This window comes from Diceros bicornis, unplaced genomic scaffold (assembly GCF_020826845.1).
Source record: "Diceros bicornis minor isolate mBicDic1 unplaced genomic scaffold, mDicBic1.mat.cur scaffold_67_ctg1, whole genome shotgun sequence".
Taxonomy (NCBI): domain Eukaryota; kingdom Metazoa; phylum Chordata; class Mammalia; order Perissodactyla; family Rhinocerotidae; genus Diceros; species Diceros bicornis.
This window is the reverse complement of record NW_026691553.1, coordinates 3,212,483-3,236,645: the sequence shown is the minus strand read 5'-3', so window position 1 is coordinate 3,236,645 and position 24,163 is coordinate 3,212,483. Positions and strand designations below refer to the sequence as shown.

The 24,163-nt window shown below is 55.1% G+C and overlaps 2 protein-coding genes across 3 annotated transcripts; both read right to left on the bottom strand.

Moving 5' to 3' along the window:
- Positions 1–228: 228 nt before the first annotated feature.
- YJU2 (YJU2 splicing factor homolog) lies at positions 229–14,985 on the bottom strand. 2 transcript variants are annotated; one of them, XM_058537682.1, is made up of 8 exons: positions 14,864–14,984; positions 13,022–13,122; positions 12,101–12,245; positions 10,025–10,159; positions 7,650–7,831; positions 6,277–6,400; positions 2,938–3,082; positions 229–833 (listed from the first exon to the last, which is right to left on the bottom strand). In XM_058537682.1, exons 1-8 carry the CDS (start codon positions 14,885–14,887, stop codon positions 721–723), a joined length of 969 nt encoding a protein of 322 aa, XP_058393665.1. In that variant the 5' UTR covers positions 14,888–14,984; the 3' UTR covers positions 229–720. The 2 variants fall into 2 exon arrangements, with proteins under 2 accessions (XP_058393665.1, XP_058393666.1); XM_058537683.1 differs by lacking the exons at positions 229–833; positions 2,938–3,082 and adding an exon at positions 3,089–4,518 and having other exon boundaries at positions 14,864–14,985.
- A 1,569-nt stretch (positions 14,986–16,554) lies between these two features.
- Positions 16,555–24,161, bottom strand: EBI3 (Epstein-Barr virus induced 3). Its single transcript, XM_058537695.1, has 5 exons — positions 22,985–24,161; positions 22,220–22,355; positions 20,932–21,113; positions 19,289–19,446; positions 16,555–17,113 (listed from the first exon to the last, which is right to left on the bottom strand). Exons 1-5 carry the CDS (start codon positions 23,049–23,051, stop codon positions 16,961–16,963), a joined length of 696 nt encoding a protein of 231 aa, XP_058393678.1. The 5' UTR covers positions 23,052–24,161; the 3' UTR covers positions 16,555–16,960.
- Between the last annotated feature and the right edge of the window lie 2 nt (positions 24,162–24,163).

Below are 24,163 nucleotides of genomic sequence, written 5' to 3'. Positions count from 1 at the left end.
TGTGAGTAGGGCCGACATCAGCCACCCTGCAGGGGAGGGAAAGAAGAGATGGGGGTCCGTCAGGTTGGGGAGGAGTCTGGGGGGGGGCTCAGGAACTTCAACTAGAAAGTCCTGGAGGATTACAGCAGAGGGAAATCCGGCAACCGTGAGAGATCACGAGCTTCGGAACCAGCCTTCCTGGTCACGTGACTGCATCAGCTACCTCTTGCTGCATAACAAATATCCCCACACTAAACAAGCAACATTTATTACCTCGTAGCTTCTGCGTCAGGAACCCCAGATCGGCTAAGTTGGTGGTTCTGCAGCCCCCTCCTCAGACGCCAGCAGAGAGCAGGCACCTAGGCCAGGTGAGCGTGTCTCTTTATTGCTTCCAGACGGTCTGGTGATGCAGCCAACCGGGGTGGGTGGGCTTACCCATGTTCCCAAAACGTGGCTGACACTGCAGGACTGATCAAGAGACGACCTCAAAGGCCTGCGACAGCTGCTCCACGGACATCACGGCCCTGAACTCGGTGCCAGGAGCGTGGCAGTGTGCGCTCGGGGCCCCGAGGTCTGGAAGGCTGGTGGGTGGGGCCAGGAAAGAAACTGAGTCCCTCGGCTGAAGCCCTCGCTGGCCCCGCCGGCCTCGGAGGACTCTCACGCTTGCCTGGCCGTGTGTCTGGCTGGTGCCGGGGCCTCCTCCCCAGATGTGTGACCCCGGTGCAGGAGGCCGGGCGGGGCTCAGTTGCTGCCGCTGCTGTCCTCACTGTCCGAGTACGCGCCCAGCTGGCTCAGGGAGGACACACCGGGCGCCCGGGCCACAGGGTCGGCCGCCTTCCCGTTCCGCACGGCGCCTGCGGGAGAGGCGAGAGCTAGCCCACCGCGCCTTGTCCCTGCGGCCGCCTCCGACAGTTCCAGAAAGGCTGGGCCCGGGATGAGGCTGGGAGAGCGGGGTCGGCCATTTCTGCTTATTCTCGGAGGGCACGGAAACAAGCCGGCCTTTCTGGAAGCGTGTGGTGGGACCCATCCTATTGAAACCCACACGACCCCTGACCCAGCAACTCCTCTTCCTCAACTGACCTATGGAAACCCCACCCAGGTGGGCAAAGGTGCCCGTGCCAGGAGGGCACCGCAGAAAACAGACACCACTCCAAGGCCAAAGTCCAACTACATACGACGGTGGTTAAGAGAAGCAGATCCTGGCTCCACCACCCACCCCGGCTGTGTGGCTCTGGGCACGTGGCTTCAGCTCTCTGGGCCTTGGTCTCCTGATCTGATAAATGGGTGATAACTGTATTGAAAACAACGGCTCATGAATACGGAAGCTCGCTGTGTGCCAGGGATCTCCTGTAAGCGCCCGACATGGAGCAGCTCACGGAATCAACACGAACACCCCACGAGGTGGGCCCTGTTGTGATCCGCACCTTCCAGGACAGGAAACTGAGGCCAGGGTGGGGGTGAGGACCCTCGGCCTCGGCCACAGAACAAGCATGCGGAGGCGTGGGGGACCCGCGCCCAGGCTGCTCGGCGGGAACCCTGCTCTCACCCACCTCACCAGGCCCAGCCCACCCTGATGTTCCACGTCCCGAGGGTGCCAAGGGGACCCGGGGGTCACACGCGCAGCATCAGCTACACAACGAGCCAGGTGTAGACACCCAGGCAAGGGCCGGGGAGGGCGGAGCCAGGGGTCTATTGACAAAGGAAGGTTGGCGGGCTGGGGAGGAGCTGCGGGATGGGGCATTTTATCGTATAAGCGCCTCTCTGACTAAGGTTTTAAAAACACTTGTTTCTTTTGTAATTAAAAGGTAAAAAGGAAACTCCATCCCTTCTCCTCTTACCCCACGGGCGCTGGCCATGGTCGGGGGGCACCCCTCCCCCCACCCACCCCAGAGAGGTTCCGGAACAGCGCTGGGGCGCTGCTGCCACCTGGTGGCGGACCTCTGGACCTCTGCCCTACACTCAGCTCCCGGGAACGGCGCGGGGGGGGGCGCTGCTGCCACCTAGTGGTGGAGAGAGGCACTACACTCAGTTCCCAGGAGCAGCGCTGGGGGCGCTGCTGCCACCTAGTGGCAGACAAAGGCACTACACTCAGTTCCCGGGAACAGCGCTAGGGGCGCTGCTGCCACCTAGTGGCCAGGAGAGGCACTACACTCAGCTCCCGGGAACAGCGCTGGGGGCGCTGCTGCCACCAAGTGGTCGACAGAAGCACTGTGCTCAGCTCCCTAAAACAGCGCGCGGGGGGGGGGGGCTGCTGCCCCCTAGTGGCCAATAGAGGCACTACACTCAGCTCCTGGGAACAGCACTGGAAGCGCTGCTGCCACCTACTGGCGGACAGAGGCACTACACTCAGCTCCCAGGAACAGCGCTGGGGCCGCTCCTGCCACCTGGTGGCTGCCCGAGGCACTGCACCCAGCTCCTGGGAACAGTGCTGGGGGCACTGCTGCCACCTAGTGACAGACACAGGCACTACACTCAGCTCCCAGGAACAGCACTGGAGATGCTGCTGCCACCTAGTGGCGGACAGAGGCACTACACTCAGTTCCTGGGAAAGTTGCTGGGGGGCGCTGCTGCCACCTAGTAGCCACCCCCCCAGCACTGCACTCAGCTCCCTAGACAGAACTGGGGGCACTGCTGCCACCTAGGGCTGACAGAAGCACTGTGCTCAGCTCCCGGGAAGAGCACGGGGTGGGGGGGGCACTGCTGCCACCTAGTGACCACCCCCGGCACTGCACTCAGCTCCCTAGACAGAACGAGGGGCACTGCTGCCACCTGGGACCGACAGACGCACTGTGCTCAGCTCCCGGGAAGAGCACTGTGGGCACTGCTGCCACCTAGTGGCCGCCTGAGACACTGTGTTCCGCTCCCCTGGAACAGCGCTGGGGTTCAGGGAAGGCGCTGCTGCCACCTGGTGGCCACCCAAGTACTGCACTCAACTCCCTGAAGCCTGTGGAAACCTACCAGGTGTGGAAGCTGCAGGGTCCCTCCCGGTGCTGCGATCCAGGTCTATTTTCTTCACCACCACCAGGCCCGACAGCTGGGGCCTGCTGCCAAGGCTGCCGACACTCCGCTCCCAGCTTTCTGCCTTCCTCTTGGGTTTTGGGGCCTGTGGATGATGGGGGGACACGAGTAGGTGGTCTGTCCCAGATGCCACCCCTTCTCTGGCCTCCTTGCTCCTAGTCTCCTGCTGAACCAGCTGCCAGAGGGATCTTTGAAACCTCCACTCCCTCTCCTGTGCTGACCAAGTCTTTCCTCCTCTAAACTCTACAGCTCCCCATTGCCCCAAGCTTGGTACTCAAGGCCTCTGTCCACTTTGCATCCCATACATGCTGCACTTACACTTCTTAAGTCACACTGTGGCTTCTCAGTTTCATGCCTTTACCATGCCATTCTTTCCACCTGGGACACCCCCTTTGCCTCTAGTTCACTTGGTGAACTCCTACTCATCCTTCAATACCCAAATCAGGTATCCACTCCCCTGGGACACCTTTCCCGACAGTTCAAGCTCAAGTGAGTGCTGTATGGCCATGCCCACAGCCCTCTAGCACCTTACTAACTGGCCCCCCAACTATGCCGTGGGTTCCTGTCTCATTCACTGCTGGGTCTGCAGTGCCGCAAACAGTTCCTGACACAGTCGGTGCTCCCTCAACATGTCTGAGGGAAAACGGAGGCACCCACTTTGGGGACTAGCCAGGAGGAGGCAGAAAGGTGCTCAGGCCCACTCTCAGCTCTTCAATCACACCAGAAGGGACCCCTTTTATCTGTTTTATGTTGAAATGGAGGAACTGGAAACCACTAGACTAAGGAGGCCCTATCTGAGCTAGGAGCTGGTGATGCAGGGGGAACATGACGGGGAGGGTCCTGCCTTCATGGACCACAGAGGGTGGGCAATCAAGTAGATGGTCAGGACAACATGTGTCTTGATGAGTGGTGTGAAAGAAAGAAGCCAGGCTGTGACAGCAGGAGGGAGGGGCGGCCACTGTCGATGAGGGCGTCAGGGTAGGTCTCCTTAGAGAGGGGGCTTTGGGCCTATGTCAGAATGAGGAGGAGTTACCAAGTGGACATGTGAGGAAGGGTGCTGCAGGCGGCGGGAACAGCGAGGCAAAGGCTCGAAGGTGGGGCTGACCTTGGCTCACCCATGGGGCTGGTTCAGCTGGAGCGGGGAATGGTGGGGAGGAGGAGGACACAGTGGCCATACTGTGTTCCGTGTGTCCTGGCCGTGGGGCTCAGTGAGTGGCGACCATGACAGGTGCAGTCCAGTGGGGGGACAGAGGGAGACCAGCAATTCCAGGCAAAGCTTTCTTATCCGGGCCACTGCAGTGACTCCCGGACTCAACTGCGCCTTTGATCCTTCTGTCAGACACCATCACGGGCTCCCAGGGCAGGCTGAGTGCTAAGAGTCACGAGTGTTTGTCCCCAAACTGTCTATGCCCATTGTACTCGCCGTCATTAAACTCGACCAAGGAAACAGAGGTGCAGAAAGAGATATCCTTCTGTAAAAGTTACAGGGAAGGCTTGAGAAGTCTCGATGAAGGCATATTGCTTAAAACAAAACAAAACAAAAGGTCTGCTGTCAAATTAGGGATCAGCAAGCTCACTACAGAAGACTGGGAGGAAAAGTCATAAAAGGTCAGACTGTTTTGAAACTAGCTGAGATCTCTTATTCCACTTAAAAGAAAAAGATGAAATTTTGGGGGCTGGCCCGGTGGTGTAGTGGCTAAGTTTGCGCACTCTGCTGCGGCAGCCCGGGGTTCACAGGTTCAGATCCCGGGCACGGAATTCTGCACCACTCGTCAGGCCATGCTGTGGCAGTGGCCCACATATAAAGTGGAGGAAGATGGGCACGAATGTTAGCCCAGGGCCAGTCTCCCTCAGCAAAAAGAGGAGGATTGGCTGTGGATGTTAGCTCAGGGCTAATCTTCTTCACCAAAAAAAAAAAAAAAAAAAAAGGAGATTTTAGACAGTGAATTCTAGGGATGGTTTATGTGAGAAAGATGGTGTGAGAGCTCTCATCAGGGGATATATCCCCAAAGAAAGTGTCTTGGTTCTACATTAAAAGATTAATGGGTAAGTGTGCATGACCCCCAAACCCAGCCTCGCTTCTGACAGTTACAGAATTCTCAGCTGGACTATGGCTGCCTCCATGAAAGACTACATTTCCCAGCCTCCTTTGCAACAGGACGTTGTCAGGTGGTTCAGTTCTGACCAATGGGATGTGAGCAGGAGGATGCGCTCCATCGAGGATGGAGTAACCTTAATGGTCTCTACCCCTGCCCCTTTCCACTGGCTGGGATGGGGACGTGGCACTGAAATGGCATCATCCTTGAGACGGCACGACAAGGAGAAGGGAGGAACCTGGGTCTCTGACACCATGAGGCCACCTTCCCTGTTTTGGATGGCTGTGTACAACTGTTGTTCGAGAGAAAAATAACTTCTGTGCAGTTGAAACCGTTACTCTGTGTCTTGTCCAGTGGGTGGACTTGTATTTAACTCAGACCATGAATATGTTTTGAATTAAAATAACATGTTTCTGGGGTGCCTGTGTTATTTATGATTTTCCCCTTCTTTGATTAACAAGCCAGAGTGAACTTGACCACCATGGATAAGACAGCCGTGGTGGAAAATGCTAGTCATCCACCTGCCACATCCTCCTCTTCCCTTCTTTCTGCCAGCGCGGGCCAGCTAGAGGATGCAGCTCCCAGCCTGCCTTGCAGCTAGATGCGGCCACATGACTAAATCCAACCAACGGGAAGTGAGAGGAACCCCATTCCACAGGAGGTGGGCCCCATCTGAATCTCAGCCTCAAGGCGCCAGCGGCTGCTCCTTCACACACCTGAGCTGGAAGCCATGTGTGCTCTGAGCCAGCTGTAACCACGGAGCTGGAATCGATGCTCCAGGAGAGGGCAGAGCAAGGAGATGGAAGGAGCCTGGGTCCCTGAATGACTGCATGGAGCCGAGTTGCCTGGAAGTCCTGGGCAGCCAGGACTGTTAGGTGACTGAGAAATAAACCTTTGTTCTCAGGTCTCTGAATTGGGGATCTGCTTGTTTCAACAGCTGAAGCAGGGGCTGGCAAGCTGTCGTCCCGTAGGCCTGCCACTTGTTTTTGTAAATAAGTTTTATTGGCACACAGCCACACCCACTTATTTACATACCACCTATGGTTGTTTTGTGCTACAACGGCAGAGTTGAGCAGTGTGACGCAGACTGTCTGGCCTTTTAAGGAGAAGTTCAGCCCACCCCTGACTTACTCTGTCCTAGCTTCCCCCGCGAGCACAGGGAGATTCCGGCAGCCCCGCTCACCTCGTCCAGGATGGCGGTGGGGTTGGGCCAGAGGGCTGGCTGGGGCGGGGCAGGAGCACCATCCTCCTCCTCCGAGTCAGAGTCTTCTAGCAGTCTTCGCTTCCTCGATTCCTCCACCAAGGCCCTGCAGGATGGAACGTGGGATTTGGGGACGTGCTCTGTGGGGGGACAGTGCCGGGACCTCCCTGCCAAGGCGTGTCGCCCCTGCTGCCCTTTCCTGGCCTCACTGAGTGGGGGATGGAGAGGCACACAAATTCTTTTTTTTTTTTTAATTGTCTTTCTCCACTGAGGGCAGTGAGTAGTTATTGTGTTTGGACGCTGAAATCAGCCTGTCTGGATTTGAACCACGGTTGGTGACCTTGGTCAGGGCTGTGCCTGGAGCTCCCGGAACCTCAGTCCTCTCGACCGTCATAATGATCAGTCAAAACAGTGCCTGGCACCCAGAAGGTGCTCAGTAAATGCAGACTTCCCTCACTGCTACTCAGTATGGTTGATCTGCCCACCCAATAGTGCCAACCTACTGTGCGCCTGACCGCATCCCAGTCCCCAGGGACACAGAAGCCAAAGTCCCCGTTCAGAATCTAAAGGAGGGGAGAGACGATAAACCAGAAGAGGGTGAATCAGCTAGAAGTTTCCAAAGAGTGGTAGGCGCCATGAAGAAAAACATGAACACAGCAGGCCAGCAGCTGCGTCCTCGGAAATGCCGGCTTGCCATGCCAGCCCCCAGTGGCATCTGAACTGGACTCCAGGAGCTCTGGCTACCTTCGCTGACCAGGGGCTCCCCAGCCCTAAATTGTCTGTGCAAACACGAGGTCTACGCCAAGCACCTGCTCCCCTCCTGGGTCTGGACTCTCATCCGTGCCGGGCGGACGCCCTGCGTGACCCCATTGGGAACCCTGGGCCTGGGTCTCTGGGTCTCTGAGAGCCCTGAAGATGGCACCTCAGATGCACTGTCACGTCTGGTTTTGGGGGAATTGAGCACGTCCTGTGTAACTCCCCTGGGAGAGGACTCTAGAAGCTTCTGCCTGGTCTCCCCAACCCCATCCCACGTGCCTTTTCCCTCCACTGATTTTTCTGTTAGAAACCACAGCTGTGAGAATGACTATATCCTGCGTCCTGGGGGTCCTCCCAGCAAACCAGCAAACCTGGGAGTGGTCCTGGGGACCTGACACAGATGCCATGAGAGTGAGATGGAGGGGGGATGCAAGGAAGGCCTCCCTGAGAGGGTGACGCTTGAGGGAGCCATGGAAAGATCCAGAAGGTGGGCGTTTCAGGCAGAGGGAATGGCCTGTGCAAAGACCGTGAGGTGGGTCGGAGGCCCTGGGACTCCCCAGACGGTGGTTCCGCCCGCCTGGCCTGCTGCCCCCACTCACGCCGTCTCCCTCTCGTCCTCCTCCTGTTCCTGCTTCTGCCGCTCCTCCTCGGACAGGCGGTGCTGCCGCAGCATGGCCTCGAAGTCCACGTGGGCCTGCCGCTGGTTCAGGTCCTTGAGCTCCTGCAGGTTCTCCAGAACCTCCATCTCCAGCTTGGAGTCCTTGGTTCGGTTCTCCAGCACCTGGTGGGCGTGACGATGTGGGGCTGAGTGCGTCACCCCTCGACGCACCCCGCATGGCCACGGGGCTCACCATGGGCAAGGGGAGGACCTGCAGCCTGGTGCCTCGATCCACCCCTCCCGCCCGGTCCCATCACTGTGCCCATTTCACAGATCACAACACTGAGGCTCGGGGAAGGGAAGTGATCGCCTGAGCCCACGCGGCTGGGCAGGGGTGGAGCCAGGTGGCCTGGACTTCCAGCCTGGCTCCATCATTAAGTAAAAATAATACTGCAGCTTTAGAAAGACAACCAGCGCAATTGCTATGTGCCAGGCCCCAGGCCCAGAGGATTCCAAATATAATCTCATTTCGTCTTCATAACAACCCCATTTTACAGAAAAGGAAACTGAGGCTCAGAGAGGTGAAGTCGGCCGCCCCTGTCTCAGAGGGCTGGCTGCAGAGCCAGGCAGGGCTGGGCGTGAATCCTGCCGTGGCTGCTTTCTGGCTGTGTGACCTCGTTGTATTATCCCTGTGGAAAACGGCAGTCTGAAAATATGTCCACAGATTCTCTGACACTCTTCCCTTCTAGTGGTGGAGCCTCACTCCTCAACCCTGGAGGTGGGCTGGTTTAGTGACTTGCTTCTAACGAACAGAATACAACAGAATGATGGTGTGTCACTTCCCAGACGAGGTCATAACAGGCAGTGAGGCTTCCTCCTCGCTCTCTAGGACCACCCACTGGGGGGAGCCAGCCGCCATGCTGTAAGGAGGCTCAGGCAGCGCTGTGGAGAGGCCCACCTGGCGAGGAGCTGAAGCTTCCCGCCAACAGCCACTAGAAGGAGCCAGCTTGGAAACAGCTCCTCTGGCCCCAGTCGAGCCTTCAGATGAGGCAGCCCCGGCCGACAGCTCATGAGAGACTCTGAGCCAGAACCATCCAGCTAAGCTGCTCCTGGATTCCTGACCCTCAGAGCCTGTGGGATAATAAATGTGTGAAGTTGCAATGTTTGGGGGTAACTTGTTACACACCAACAGCTAACTGATACCCACTTCCCTTCCTGCTACTCTGCACAAAATGAACTCTGCACCTTTTCACCCATGGAAAAGTCAGATCAGATCTGACATGGCTTGCTTAGAAAACAACTGGCAGAGCTGTGAGGGTCCAGGAACAGAAGGGCATAATATTTCTGAGAAAAACCACAAAAATGTCCAACTGAAGATGAAAATTTCTTAGAGGAATAACAACAATAGTATCAACATTTAGGGATCACTAACTAAGTGCCAGGCCCTGTTCTAAGAGTTTTATGTATATGAAGTCATTTAATCCTCACAATTGTATGAGGAGGGCACAGATATCAATCCCATTTAACAGATGAGGATGCTGAGGCGCAGAGAGGCCAAGTGCCCTGCCCAAGGTCACACAGCCAGGAAATGTTCAAGAGAACTTTTCCTGCTACATTTCTAGTCTTAACACCCAGTGGTCATGGGAACCCTCTTAGAAAGCTGTGGGGTAGTCAGCTGCAGGGAGCACTTTGCATTCCGAAGTCCAACTTCCTGGCCCCCTGTATTAGTTTTCTCTCGCTGCATATCAATTTGCCACCAGCCCAGTGGCTTAAAACAATGCAAATTCATTGTCTCATAGTTTCTGTGGATCAGGAGTCTGGCACGGCATGGCTGGGTTCTCTGGCAGGGTCTCACCAGGCTGAAAACACCAGGCTGTGCTCTCATCTGAGGCCCACGGTCCTCTTGTGAGCTCATGCAGGTTGCTGGCAGAATTTGCTTTCTTGTGGTTATGGGACTGAAATCCGTTTTCTTGATGGCTGTTGACCGGGGCCCGATCTCAGCTCCTGGAGGCCGCCTACTGCTCCCTGCCACGTGGTCCCCTCCACAGTGTCGTTCCTTCAAATCTCTGCCATCCTGTCTCCAACTCTAGACCTGTCTGGATAACCTCCCTTTTATGAGGTCGACTGTGTCATAACCTAATCTAACATAACCTGATCAGGGGAGTAAGGTCCTTGTGTATACACAGTGCCCGGGACTATGCAGGGTGTGTGACCAGGAGGTGGGGGTCTTGGGGGATATCTTAGAATTCTGCTGACCACACTCCCCACCCCACTGCCCTGCCCGGGGGCTGAAGCAGGAAGAGGCACCAATACCACCTGCACCCACACACGCACACACACACATGCACCCATGCACACAGGCGGCGCCTGGCTCACCTTCATGGGGTTGTTCAGCTCCTCATCCTCCCGCTCCTTCTGCACCCTTTTCTCCTCCTCCTCCAGGAGCTTCTCGGCCTGGAAGTTCCGTGTGGCTCCGTGCTCCATGGTGTAGTCAGTGTTTTCGGGGTCTGTCTGGGAAGGAAGATGGGCAGATGTCAGCTCCTCCGTCCCTGGGCATCGAAAGCTCCTGCTCTAAACAGCAGCCGGCAGCCTGGGATGCCTTCTCAATGTGTTTCCTTCCTTCTTATAGCTTTTCCTTTTTTTTTCTTGTCTTATTGCTTTGGCTGGTATGGTTCTCTCTAGCTAGCGCTCCTGTCCCCTTTTGCAAAAACACTTAGCTCCCCAGCACAGACTTTCAGACTCTTCTTCACCTGCCCACGGCCTCCCTACAGCCCCTCACCCTCCACTCCCTACCCTCCACATTTGCAGATAAATGTCTCTGGGCCTTTGCACATGTTGTGCTTTCTTTTCTACCTTCTGTGTATGTACGCTTATTAACATTTTTCCTTAATTATAAACTACACATCAAGTATGTACACAGCATGCTCCTACTTGTGTTTATAAAATGGAGAGCCAAAATATAACATGCCATCCTGGATGAGACCCTGGAACAGAAAGATGACTTGGGAAGAAAAACTGAAATCCACGTCATGTCTAGAATTTGGTTAACATAATGTGCCCATGTTGGTTCTTATTGTGACAGATGCACCATGGAAATGGAAGACGTTAACAGGAGGGGAGGCTGGTGAGGGGCAGATGGAACCCTCTGTGCTCTCTCTGCAACTTCTCTGTAAATCTACAAGTATTCCAAATAGAAGTTTATTATTAAAAAGAGCGAGGAAAAGAGTGATCCCACGTGCATGTGTCTGCAGAGCACTTTTTTTGAAAATCACGTAAGAAACGGTCAGAAGTGTTTGCTTCTATGCACAGGGCCTGGCTGGGCAGAGAGAAGCAATTTTCCAGTGTTAATCCTGCAGTGCTGTATGAATTCTGTTTTTACCACATGCACGCATATCCATAAACATATATATGTAACCCCAATTATTTAATCACTTGAACTTCTCCACAAGAAAAGCCAATCTATAACATTTTGCCATGGTTCCTATAGTCTTTAAAAAATCCATGTGTATTCATTAATATCTAAATATATACACACTTTACAATTCAGGCAAAAAAATCACTTTCTGGAAACAACCCAAATGTCCATTAGCTGACGAGTGGATACACGCAATGTGTCTACCCACACACTGGAGTATGACGCAGCCATGAAGAGGAGTGAGGCCCTGACACAGCCACACTATGGATGGACCTTGAACACATGACGCTCAGTGAGAGAACGAGACACAGAAGGACACACGGTGTGCGATCCCATTGATGTGAAGTGTCCAGAACAGCCACATCCACAGACAGAGAGTGGGTTCATGGTTGTCAGGGGCTGGGGTGCAGGGGGGAATGGGGAGTGACTGCTGATGGGTACAGGGCTTATCTTGGGGGTGATGAAAATGTTCTGGAATTAAATGGAGGTGGAAGTTTAGTAGACTGCAAATATACTAAAAACCACTAAATTGTACACTTTAAAAGGGCAAACTATATGGTATGTGAATCATATCTCAATAAAACTGTTGTTAAAAAAGTAAGGAATCAAAATATATAAGTTTTTAAAATATCTTTTTTGTTTATGTTAATCAAATCTTATCTTTTAACCGAAGAAAAAAAGCTTATGGCAAAAAAATACTCAAATGGTACAGAAGTATGTGAAAAGCAAATTATAAGTTCTCCTCGTCCTTTCCCCAAATCCTTACTACCACCTGTGGAGTAACAATTAAAGTAAAAATGTGATTGTTACTGGCTACGTAATATTCCACTGTAGAGTAGCTTGTTTATCAAATCCCCTATTATTGTACATCTCGGTTGCTTCTAGTTTTTTTGCTTTTATAAATAATGCTGTCATGAACATCCCCCCAACTCTTTGTCTGTTTCCTGGGGATAAGGGGAAGTCGGATTTCCCTGGAGGGAGAGGACAGGAGTGGGTAACCCCCACGGCAGGAAGGACCGGCCTAGCTGGCTGCCTACCTTGAAGGTGATCTCCGCCAGGCAGCGCGTGCACTTGATGTAGAAGCGAAAGATGGGCAGGCCCAGGTAGGCTTCATTCTGCACCGTCTCTTTGCGGGCGTTGAACTTCTTGCCCTTGTAGATGTATTCTCCACACGTCTTACACCTGTGGGGCAGGACAGAGGGACTCGAGCCATCTCAGTACCCTGGTTCCTACCGGTCGGAGGCTCTGATTCTGGCAGATGGCTGCTTGCATACCTCCAGGGACGGGGAGCTCCCTCCCTTCTGAGGCAGCCTGCCTCGGATTCCCCCTACCTGCTGTGCTCTTCTCACTGTTATCTGCCTGGGTCTCGGCCCGAGCGCCACCTTTCTGAGAAGCACCAGACTAGGTGAGACTTGCCTGTCACACACTCCCAGAAGGAAGCCTGGTGCTCACGGGGTATCCTGGCCTCCAAGAGGGAAGATTCCACCAGGAGGGAAGCCACACAGAGCACAGCAGAGCTCCTGCCACCCTGCCCTCCCTCAGCCCCTCCCGCTCAGACGTGAAAAATCGTGGGGCTTAGAACTGGTAAGATATGGTAATTCTAAAGTCATATGAAGGACAAGATCTGGGGACTGGGAGGCAGAATAGTGGAGGGTTTAGACGGAGGATTGGAAGGGCCTCTTGAAGGGGTGAGATCTAAGCCAAGATGTGAAGGGTGAAGAAGAGTCAGCCACGTGAGAGCAGAAGGAAGAGTGTTCCAGGCAGAGAGAACAGCTTGTGCAAAGGTCCTGGGGTAGAAATGACCAAGGCTGTTGGAGGAAGTGAATGCACATACTGGGCCCCATCTCTGTGCTCACATGTTTACTACTAATGACCAAGATCTCGAGCCGGCACCAGCTGGGAGCTCTACGAGGTCGGGGGGGTTCCATCCTGGTGGGGGGCCCGCGGGGGGCGCTCACCTCATGTTGAAGGGGGCCATCAACCGTACCACATACTGCCGGTCTTTGGGGAGTTTGAGCTTGGGGATCTTGGACGGGTCAAAGTCGGGCGGGTAGTATTTCTGCGGGGAGGAAGGAAGCGTCAGGGGAGCTGCTCTCAGACGCGGGGGGGGGGGGCCAGGGCAGAGGGACAGGCTCTGGGACCTGTGTCGGGTCACCCCGGGAGCGACGCCTGGTGGGAGGACTCCGAGGACTCAGCATCCAGCCCTGCTCATGGCTACTATTCGTCACAGACAAAGGATACAGAGAACAATCCGAAAAGGCGCATGGTGGGGCGAAACCCAGAGGAAACCAGGCGCCAGCTTCCAGAGTCTTCTCCCGATGGAGGCACACAGGACGACGTGCTCAGTGCCTCCAGCAGGGAGCTGTGACACCGTACATGAAATGCCTCCCGGGGAAGCTCAGAGACCCAGCGCCCAGGGTTTTCGTGGAGGCTGGTCACGCGGGCACCCCTGCCCAGCACGTCCCAGGGTCCAGACTCCAGGCGGGGAGCAGGTGCTCAGAGTAAACCATGTTGCTGGTACAGTTGAGGCACGGGGAGCCAGTCTTATCAGGGAACACTGGGGACCATCCCGACATCCAAGCTCCCGGAGGCCAGCCAAGGCCCAGCCGTGTAAGGCAGCCTCAGGCCCGCTATATTAACCCTGGGCCTCGGTTTCCTCATCTGAAGAATGGATAACCTGTCCACCCACAAGGGCTGGACGAGCACAGCCCTTAGCCCAGGGCCTGGCACACAGAAGTATCGACCGGTAAGTTATGGAAATAGAGGGAGCCCGGTTGGATCCTTAGGACGGAAGGGGTTTCACGGACACTGCACTGGAATGCGAGGAGGCTGGGGCTGGATTCCCAACACAGGTGTTTAAAAGACGAGGGGCTGAGCCACAGGAAGGGACGTCCGCCCGACCTCGGAACCCTGGGCTCCCGGCCATCAGTGTAGAGGTCTCTTCTCTGCTCTGTCCTGACATCCTGGACTTACACACTCCCAGGACGGGGAGCTCACCCCCTTCCTGGGAGCACACACCCTCCTGGCGGGTGGAGGACAGGGACTCAGAATTCCGGAGCTCTCTTTCCCAGAAGCCAAATCCTCCCTTCAGAGAACCCCTCCACCCGCCAAGAGTCCTGGTTTTCCCCCAACAGAGGCCGACGGAGAAGCTGAGACAACGGGGAGGGTCCCCTACAGCAGGGCAGAGGCGCTTAGCAAATCCTAACCCCTCCAAGAAACGCGATTGGCTAGAGACCCCAAGAGGGGGCGGAGATTAACAGAGCCCCGCCCCTGAAGGCCATGGAGTATAGCGGGAATACCATTATTTTTAAGGAAGCCCCGCCCCGAGGGAAGTGATTGGCTAATACCCTTCGGAAAACCCAATCAGGAGAAGTTATTGGCTAAATAGCCGAAGCTCTGCCCCTCACAGGTGATTGGATACACGTCAGCCCCGAGGGGAGGGCTTAGCGAAGGCCCACCTCCCGAGGAAGGTGATTGGGAGGAGTTTAAATAGCCCCGCCCCGAGGGAAGTGATTGGAAAACACCGTTCAGAAAACCCCATCAGGGGAAGTGATTGGCTAAATAGCCCAAGCTCCGCCCCTCACAAGTGACTGCATACACGCCAGCCTCAAGGGGAAGGCTTAGCGAAGGCCCCCACCCCCCGGGAGGTGATTGGGAGGAGCTTGCGTAGCCCCGCCTCGCGGAAGGCCGTTGAGCAGAAGAAGAAAAAGGTTCCAATAGGAGAGCAGAGGCAGCCTGCCTCGGCCGGAGCTCCGAGATGTCCCGCCCCTGGGAGAAAGCCCCAGTCGCCCATCACTCACGTTTAAAACTTTTCGTTCCGACATCTTTGCCTCCTACTCTTAAAAGCACGACGCAACTGCTTAGGCTCGGTGTTTACCGACCTTCCCCGACCGCCCCTTGCACTTCCGCTGACGTCACGTCCTCCAGCCTCTATTATTGGCTGCAGCGTACACAGCTTGCCTTTTTTCATTGGCTCCGATCCCCGCCTGTCAAGATCGGAAGCCTATTATCTCCCCTTGCGAGTTGCACCCTCGGTGGAGCGCAACCACGGTTCCGGGAGCCGGCTGGGTTTGGAGAAGTTCCGAGGAGGCGCTGCGCCCCCTAGAGGTCGGCAGCGGCTGGTTCACATCTCATCGTGACACTGTGTGGCCGCTGGTCGCGACACTCCTTTGTTGTTCGTTCTTTTAATTAGCAAATAAAGCGCTGAGAGATGAGCGCTTACCCTGTGCGCTGGCCTCTGGGAATCCACACACCGTTCCTGTGTCCTAGTGTCCACGTGGGGACTGGGGGCAGATCCCACGGGCGACACATGTCCCCTAAGGAGCACCCTGGACGCCCCACCCCAAGTTTATCCTGATCACGGCTGAGACTCGAAGACCAGGCTGCAGACCCACCTCCCTCCTCCTCACACACCGGCTCCCAAATGTCCCCCCACTGCCCACCTGCGTTGTCCCTATAAAGAGGAGGTCCCACCCCATTCCTTCCCCAGCCGCCTGCCCTCCCCTTGTAATTGTTAATTCTGGGTCAGATCCCTGCTCAGTCACTGGGGACCCATCAGAGAACAGGACATCGGATTCCTGCCCTCACGGAGGTCACTGTCTGTCTGGTGGGACAGACGGACAGCAAACACAAAAAAGGACCCTTTTGGGGTCTGGGAAAGGATCCCAAGACAATAAAACAGGGCCACGTATGGAAAGTGATGAGAAGGGGATGGTGTGTGAGTTTCCTACGGAAATTACCACAAATTCAATGTCTTAAAACCACACACATTTATTATCCTATAGTTCTGGAGGTGGGAAGTCTGGTTCCTTCTGGAGGCTCCGGGGGGGATCCGTTTCCTTGACTTTTCCAGCTTCCAGAAGCGCCTGCGATACTTGGCTCGTGGCCCCCCCATTGCTCTGACGTCTGCTTCCGTGGTCACATCACCTTCTCTCCCTCTGACCCTCCTCTTCCCTCTTATAAGGACCCTAGTAATCATCTTGGGGTCCCCTGGATAATCCAGGGTGAACCTGCCGGATGTTTATTAACTTAATGAAAGATTGTTCATCTTGAAGGAGCCTCACGATTCTTAATTTAATCACACCCGCAAAGTCCCTTTTGCTGTGTAAGGTACCATAGTCACAGGTTCTGGAGGTTAGGACGTGGAAATCTTTGGGGGGTAGTTATTCTGCCTGCCATGGGTGAGGTGGTCAGGGAAGGCTTCTCGGAGGAGGTGACCTTTGAGTGAAGACCTGAGTGAAATCCACAGACAAGCGCATGGATTTTCCCTGACCTTTAGGGCTTGGCTGCTTTGCCCCCTCCTCAGAGAGTCTTCCCAGATACACCCATGTCCCATTTTTGTACACCCACAGTGGGACTCACATTGGGGCAGCTTCGAAGAGACGGGTGAACGAATCTGCTGAACTGAATGGATCCCACTGTCCCATCCTGAGCAGAACCCCCGCCACCCCCACCCCCACTCCCACTCCCCCAGCCCGGGTCTCTTCCCCTGCTCCAGCCCTGACCCCAGTCATGGGAGTGGGGATCCACTGTATGTTTGTCCTGCTCTGTGCTCTCCTCTCAGACTCCTCTCTGGGTCTCATCTGGGTCGGTTGAAGGAAGGGAGGAAGAGTCCTAATTCCAATGACAATGATCCCTTTCTAATTAAACAATAAAAAATATCTCACATTCACAGTTCACAAGGCTTGCACTGTTGTCCAAGGAGGGAAAACATCCCCATTTCACAGATTAAGAAACTGAGGCTCAGAGAGGCAAAGTCACTTGTCCAAGGCTGCCCAGCGACTCGGCAGCAGTGAACCCAGGCCGGTCGGGTCCCATCCACCCTAGGGTGAGTGGCAGCAGTGGGGGGTGGATGTCAAGGACCCAGGCCCTTCTTTGGGGGTGCCGGGACCCCCCTGCTACTTGCCCGGGGTCACAGCAGTGGTGGCAGGGACACTCCAGTCACTCAGTTCCCCGTAGTCGGTGAGCTCCTGAGCAGCTACCTGGATGCAGTACCTGGCTTGGGGCCTCACAGCCCTGAGGGTGAAGGATGTGGCTTCAATGGGCCCCACCTGAGAGCAGACACAGGGCTGGGTCAGCGGGGACGAGGAGGCCGGGAGGGGCCGCCGTGCAAAGACCTGCACAGCTGAGCCTTCAGCCCCTGCTCAGGCCGCTTCTCCATGACGTGGGCACCAAAAGCCCATCCTAAACAGCATGCCCCCTAAACAGCATGCCCCCAGCCCCCTCCATGTCTGAGTCCTTCCTGACTCTCACCTGTGCCGACTTCCGTGCGTGGCCCCAGAGCCACCCGTTCAGAAATCCTTCATGGACCTCACCAGCCCCTAGGGATGTCTCAGTGGCGAGACCCCTCACTCACCAGGACCACCATCCCCAACGCCACTCCTCCTGCCGGGCCTGAACCGGAGCCCCTGGCATCAGCCTCGATGCCTCCCTCCCCCCCAGCCCCGCTGTATTAACCATGTGTTTTAAATGTCTGTATCTTATGATGTTCTGACATCTGAAACACCTTGCTGACCAGAAAGAGACCCCCCCCTCCAGGGCTAGCCATTCTCAGAGACGGCAAAGGGCTCGGCCGGGGGGAGCACGCCTTTCATATCCAAACCAACCCCTCCCGACTCTATACCCGCGATCGCCGCCTTTCTCTAAGTCTCACTCTCAGGGCCACTGTCCCCGCCCTAAGTCACCCCAGGGCCAGGTACGGGACAACTAGGGGCCACCTCTGTAGCCTGGAGCCTGCCCGAATTATTCAAACTGGCCAACCCTGAGCTGTTGGCCCTGCCCTGCCTTTCCCGCGGAAGCCCCAGATGGCCCCGCGTGGGGTGGCGCGGCCCCTCCTCTAGGGAAATGTAGTAAATTCTTCCTTCAATGGCCTCGACCTTCCGTGCCATCACTCGGACACTTCCGTAGATGAAATCCCGCGGACGCAAAAGAGACTCCCACTCAGTCCTGCCTTTTCTGTCCCCTCTCCTGTGCATCCTTCCCTCTCTGTCCCCGCCGCTCCACACTCTCTCTCCGACACCCAGCCCTCTCCTCCTTCCCGGTCCCCCCTCATCCTCAGGATGTCCCATTCCGGCCCCCCACAGGCCGCTTCCTAACCCCAGGTCTGACTCTCTCCCTTCCTTGCTCTACCCGGGCTGTCCCGGAGAGCAGCCGGGATGTCCCACAGAGCAGCTGGAGGTGGCACTTTACGTTTTAAATTTAGATTAATTAATAGTCGCACAACTTTGCCGACACGCTCCAAGCCACTGGCTTGTGCACTTAAAAAGGGTGAGTTTGGTGACATGTGAATTTTACCTCAATTTAACAATTGCAAAATTTTTTAAATTATATTAATGAACACTGAATAAAATTTAAAAGCCGGCCACTTGCCACATCGCGATTGCTTGTCAGAGACACGTGGCTGGTGGCTACCATTTTGGACACTGCAGATGTACAGGATTTCCACCGTCGCAGAAAATTCTAGAGACGGGTTGCAAACGGCTAAACTCTGCAGACTCGGCTCTTCATCCCAGCATCTGAGGCTGCCCGGGACACAGCTGACTTTCCCAGGTGCTCACAGGTACCCTGCCTTCATTGTTTCTTTTCTAAGAATTTAGAACAATATATGTTGTTTTCAGTCGAGGTGAAATTCACATGGTGTAAAATTAACCATTCTAAAGTGGACAATTCAATGGTATCTGGTGCATTCACAATGTTGTGCAACCATCACCTCTACCTAGTTCCAGAACATTCCGTCACCCCAAAAGACACCCTGTGTCCATGGGCAGACACTCCCCATCCCCTCCCCAGCCCCTGACAACCACGAACCCACTTTCTGTCTGCGGATGTGCCTGTTCTGGACATTTCACATCAATGGGATCACACACCGTGTGTCCTTCTGTGTCTGGTTCTCTCACTGAGCATCGTGTGTTCAAGGTCCATCCACGGTGTGGCTGTGTCAGGGCTTCACTCCTTTTCATGGCTGCATAATATTCCAGTGTGTGGATGGACCGTATTTAGTTTATCTATTCATCTGTGGGTGGACATTTGGGCTGTTTCCACCTTTCGTCTGCTCTGAATAGCGCTGCTAGGAACATCTGTGTACAAGGGTTTGTCTGAATCCCCGGCAGCCTTTATGTTGCACACAAGCAACCCCAACCTGCGTTCGAGGCTGCCCAGGCACCTTTGCACCTGCTGTCCCCTCCACCCGGGAACCACCCTCCCCGGGCTCCCCGCATCTTCCTCACCTGGCGGAAGCGGGCGGATCCGTGACGCTTATAGCGGATCCGGTATTTGAGTGAGAAGATCTCCGGGAAGGGCCAGGACTGAGGAGGCTCCCACTGCACCCACAGCCGCTGCCCAGGGAGGGGGCTCAGGTGCACGCCCTTTGGGGGGTCTGGTTTGACTGATGGACAAGCAGAAGGCGGGATCAGTGGGCAGCAGATTCATTCATTCAATCAACCAACAACTATTACTGAGTGTCTGGCAATGTCCTGGACACTGGAACGCAGCAGTGACCAGTACAGACCCAACCCTATCCTCTTGGAACTCAGTTCATCCAGGCAGAAGGCAAGAGACAAGAAGCAAATAGTAGGTCATAAAGAGCGGGGGAGAAAGTTCAGGATTGCAAGGAGGGAGTGGAGCACGATGGTTTTTTTGAGACATAATTCACGTGCCACAAAACTTACCCTTTTATAAGTGTACAGTTCAGTGGTTTTTAGTAAATTCCCAGAGTTTTGCAAGCATCACCACTACTTAATCCAGAACATTCCATCACCCCCCAAAAAAACCCCATACCCATCAGCAGTCACTCCCCATCCTCTCCCCCAGCCCCTGACAACCACAAACCCACTTCCTGTCTGTGGATGTGCCTGTTCTGGACATTTCACATCAATGGAATCACACACTCTGTGGCCTTCTGTATCTGGTTCTCTCACTGAGCATCGTGTGTTCAAGGTCCATCCACGGTGTGGCTGTGTCAGGGCTTCACTCCTTTTCGTGGCTGCGTAATATTCCAGTGTGTGGATGGACCACATTGTGTGTATCCATTCATCCATTGATGGACACTTGGGTTGTTTCCACATTTTGGCTACTGTAAATAATGCTGCTGTGAACATTGGTGTAAAAGTTTTGTGGACATGTTTTCACCTCTCTTAGGTATATACCTAGAACTGGAATTGCTGGATTATATGATAACTTATGTTTAACTCTTTGAGGGACTGCCACACTGGTTTTTACTAACCACAGCAATGTATGAGGGTTTTCAATTTTCAATAATGTGCTCAGGGAGGCCTCACTGAGGAGGTGACATCTGAGGAGAGACCTGAACGAAGTGAGAGAGCAACTCAGGTGGAAATCTGGGAGAAGAGCTTCCTGGCAGAGGGCACAGCCTGTGCAAAGGCCCTGGGGCAGGACTGTGCCTGGCGTGTTGGAAGAACAGCGAGGAGACCCGTGTGGCTGGAGCAGAGGGAGAGAGGGAGGAGGGAGGGCAGGGAGAGGACGGGGCAGGTCGTGCGGGGCCTGGTGGGGCCGCAGGGAGGACTTGGGCTTCTCTACCGAGGGAGGTGGGAGCCCTGGAGGGCTGTGGGCAGGAGGAGGGCTGACCTGACTCAGGGGCTTGCAGGTGCCCCTGGGGCTCGCTGGTGGCCACTTCAGGGAGGACAGACTGTAGGGGACTGGGGCAGAGGTGATGATGGGGCTGGACCAAGTTGGGGCTCAGGAGGGGGAGAAGTGGGCAGATTCTTTATTAACTGTGAAGGTAGAGCCGAGAGGATCCATGAGGGATGGATGGGACTGGGTGACAGGTAGGAGGTGGGGGTGGCGAGAGAGAGAGAGGAGCAGGAACAAGCTAGTGGCCCTCCACCGCCCCCCGCCCCCGGTCCCCACTCACTGATGTGCTCCGGGACAAAGGGCACGACAAAGGTGCTGCTGATGCCCTGGGGGTGGACGGCCGTGACGTTGAGCACGTAGGGCACCATGGAGAACATCTGGATGTCTGGGATGGTGCAGCTGGTGGCCCCCGGTGTCGGCTGGAGGCAGGGCCGGCTCTCCCCGTGGGCGGCGACGCCGAGCCTGGACACAGGGTGGGCGCTATGAGGGTCTCGCCCCTCCTGCTGGCAGGGCCTGTGCCCTGGACCCCGGGGGCCTGCTCTGGGCTCTGTGACCCTGGGGGAGGCGCTCACCCCAACATCACAGAGCCTGCAAGGACCCAGGGTCGAGGGCAATGCACCACGGGAGATGCTAGGGTTGCACATTCTAAAAGTTTCTGGAATATCAACCTTCCAGCCTTAGAATTCCAACATTCCAAGATCTGTAGATTCACAGACTCTGGAACCTGAAATAATAAGATTCCAATTCTTTCGGTTTCTGAGACCCCAAGATTTCAGACTTTAGAGACTTGAGCTCAGCGCCCTCCATAGACCTTTCCAGAACATTCAAAATGCTCTGTTTCTGTGCTGTCGGATGTAGTGGTCGCCGGCTGCGGGCGTGTGGCTCTGGAGCACTTGAAATGTGGCCAGTGTGACTGTTTAATTTAATTCATTTTATCTAATCTAAATGTCAAGTTTTCGGTTCTCGGAAAACTTGGATAAGTTCTTCGGAACAAATAGATAGCGTGAATCTACTATTCCGACCGTAAATTTTATGAAATCTAATCAGAGATCAAGAGTTTCCGATGAAAGTTTAGCATCCGAATTGAAATGCACGACATGCATAAAACACACGTGGAATTTCGAAGACTTAGTATAAAAAGAGAGAATGTAAGATATCTCCTTAGTTTTTAAAATATTGCTTACATGTTGACCCAATAATATCTTAGATATTCAGATTCAATGATAATTTCTATTATAAATTTAAATATACAAATCATAGATAAGCACGTTAAATTACATTACACTCAATCATATTCAATGATAAATATTTGGAGTAGTTAGATATTGTTTAAACAAAATGTTAAAATTAATGTCACCCATTTCTTTTTACTTTTTTAATGTGGCTTCTAGAAAATTCTAAACTACACACATGGCTCGAAAAATGTATTTTAGGAAGTATATTTCTACCGGATGGCGCCACTCTAGAACTCTGGGGGTTTCCGTTCCTGCCGAGTCTGCAGTTGTCCTGATCCTAGGGGTGTCGGGCCCGGGAGTGGGACCCCCAGGAAGCCCTCCAGACTCTCTGACCTGTACGTGGCAATGAACGACGTGGGCCCGGTGGAGTTTGGAGCAGGCGGCACGGTCCAGAAGCAATCCACGGCGATGGGGTACCTGGAGGCCCGGCAATGCACCCTGGGCTGGGTGGGAGCTGCCAGTGGGGGCCCTGGAGGGAGAAGGAGGATCGTGACCTTCTGATTCCCCCTAGATTGCAAAGCCCTACTGTGTGCTCACCCCCACCTGGCTGCCGGCCAATGCCGGGCACGCAGTAGGTGCCTAATAAACATTTGCGGAATGAATGAATACATGAATGAAAGACACCTCCACCATCTCTCACTCTCACTACAACCCATCAAGGCAGGACTGTGAGCCCATTTCTAGATGGGGGAACTGAGGCTTAAGGAGTCACAGAGGGGACCTGGGTGGCAGGGGACCCTGGTGGGAGGGAGGTGTTTTATTGTGTCTCCTCTTTGTAATAGTTTTGTTTTGAAGCACATGAAATGAACGCATGCAATTGAAATTTCTTTCTATCTACCTACCTATCTGCCTATCTTTCATCCATCTCTCTCCCTGTCTGTCACCCATCTATCTGTCCAGGCTGTGGCTTTCTGGTGTCACTTTGGGGCAGAACTCTTTCTCCCTATGCCTCAGTTTCCCCTCCATGCAATGGAATGGTAACCCAGTCCCACCCATGGGCATACAGTAGGTGTGTGAGTTCCCACCCCACTCCAGAATGCCCCACGGCAGACAAAGTCCAGTCCCCAGATAATGTCCCCCTGCCCGGGTCCCACATACCTTCTGTCCCATTGCCGGGCAGGCAGCCGGCCCAGAGGGCGAGGGCCAGGAGAAGTCTTGGGACCATGGCTCTGGCGGACTCTGCCCTTGGAGACTCTCGAGGGGAGGCAGGGGACTCCGGATCTGCCTCAGGGGAAGCCCAACCCCCAGTCAAGACCCCCCACTTCCCCTTCCCCGGGTCTGACTCACGGGCCGGCTCTGTGGGGCCACCGAGAGTCGAGCAAGGGTAGTGGAGGAGCCCCCCGGTCCCTTCACTGGCCACCCCCGGGCACGGGTGTGGAAGGCCCCGAGGGTGGGGGCGGGGAGAGGAGGCCACGAAAGAGAGAAGTGGGGACCCCGTGGCCTTTCCCAGAACAGCCTGTCCGTCAGTCCTTCCTTCCGGCTGCCGCGAGGAGGGGAAACCCCGGGGAGGGGGATGATGACATAGAGAAACACGGAGAAGGGGACAGCGAGAGGAGGGACCCAGAGAGACAGAGAGGGAGAGGGCGACCCAGAGGGAGAGACAGAGACAAGAGGGGAGAGAGACAGAGAGAGATAGAGAGAGACAGAGATGGGAGACTGAGAGACAGACGGAGAAAGAGAGAGGGACGGGGACCCAGACCCGGAGATAAAGACAGACGGGGACCAGAGAGACGCAGGCACCGCCACAGAAGACGCCCGTTCACTCACTGGCCACAGCGATGGGGACCCCCCGGCCAGCCGCCCTCCACACTCCAGGCCAGAGATACAGAAACACAGGCCCCGGGGAGGCCGAGCCCCTATGGGCCGGGTGCCAGCCCTGGACACTCGAGGAATCCCCCAGGGACAGGCTGGCCGGGCGGGGGGATCACGCCGCGCTCCCCTCCCCCCTCAGCTGGAAAGAGCCAAGAACCCCCAGGGGATTTCGGGGGATTCGCCCAGGCACAGGGAGGCCGGGTTTAAGGTGAGAAATGAGGTGGGACGTCCTGGCTCAGATCCTGTCTTTCCTTGTTTGGATATTTTGTGCACCATGAAGATTTTGGTGCCCATTTTGACTTTCTAAAATATTGCGTTAACACAGTACTCGTCTTGGGACGGAGATCTGGGCTCTGGACGTGAGCACCTCACTCCCCTCATCCTGACCCCTAATCCCGTGCCGGGCCCCCCTCCCCTCCCTGCGGTGGCAGCGCAGCAATCAGGCCACACGCGCCTTCGTCCTGT

Coding starts and splice junctions, on each gene's coding strand:
- YJU2 (XM_058537682.1), bottom strand. CDS start 14,887: ATGTCGGAACGAAAAGTTTTAAAC. Junction 7,832..10,024: donor AGCTGAACAACCCCATGAAG/GTGAGCCAGGCG, acceptor CACGCCCACCAG/GTGCTGGAGAACCGAACCAA. Junction 3,083..6,276: donor CCACCGCCATCCTGGACGAG/GTGAGCGGGGCT, acceptor CATCATCCACAG/GCCCCAAAACCCAAGAGGAA.
- EBI3 (XM_058537695.1), bottom strand. CDS start 23,051: ATGGTCCCAAGACTTCTCCTGGCCCTCGCCCTCTGGGCCGGCTGCCTG. Junction 19,447..20,931: donor CTTTGTCCCGGAGCACATCA/GTGAGTGGGGAC, acceptor CTTGTCCATCAG/TCAAACCAGACCCCCCAAAG. Junction 17,114..19,288: donor GATCCGCCCGCTTCCGCCAG/GTGAGGAAGATG, acceptor GTCTGCTCTCAG/GTGGGGCCCATTGAAGCCAC.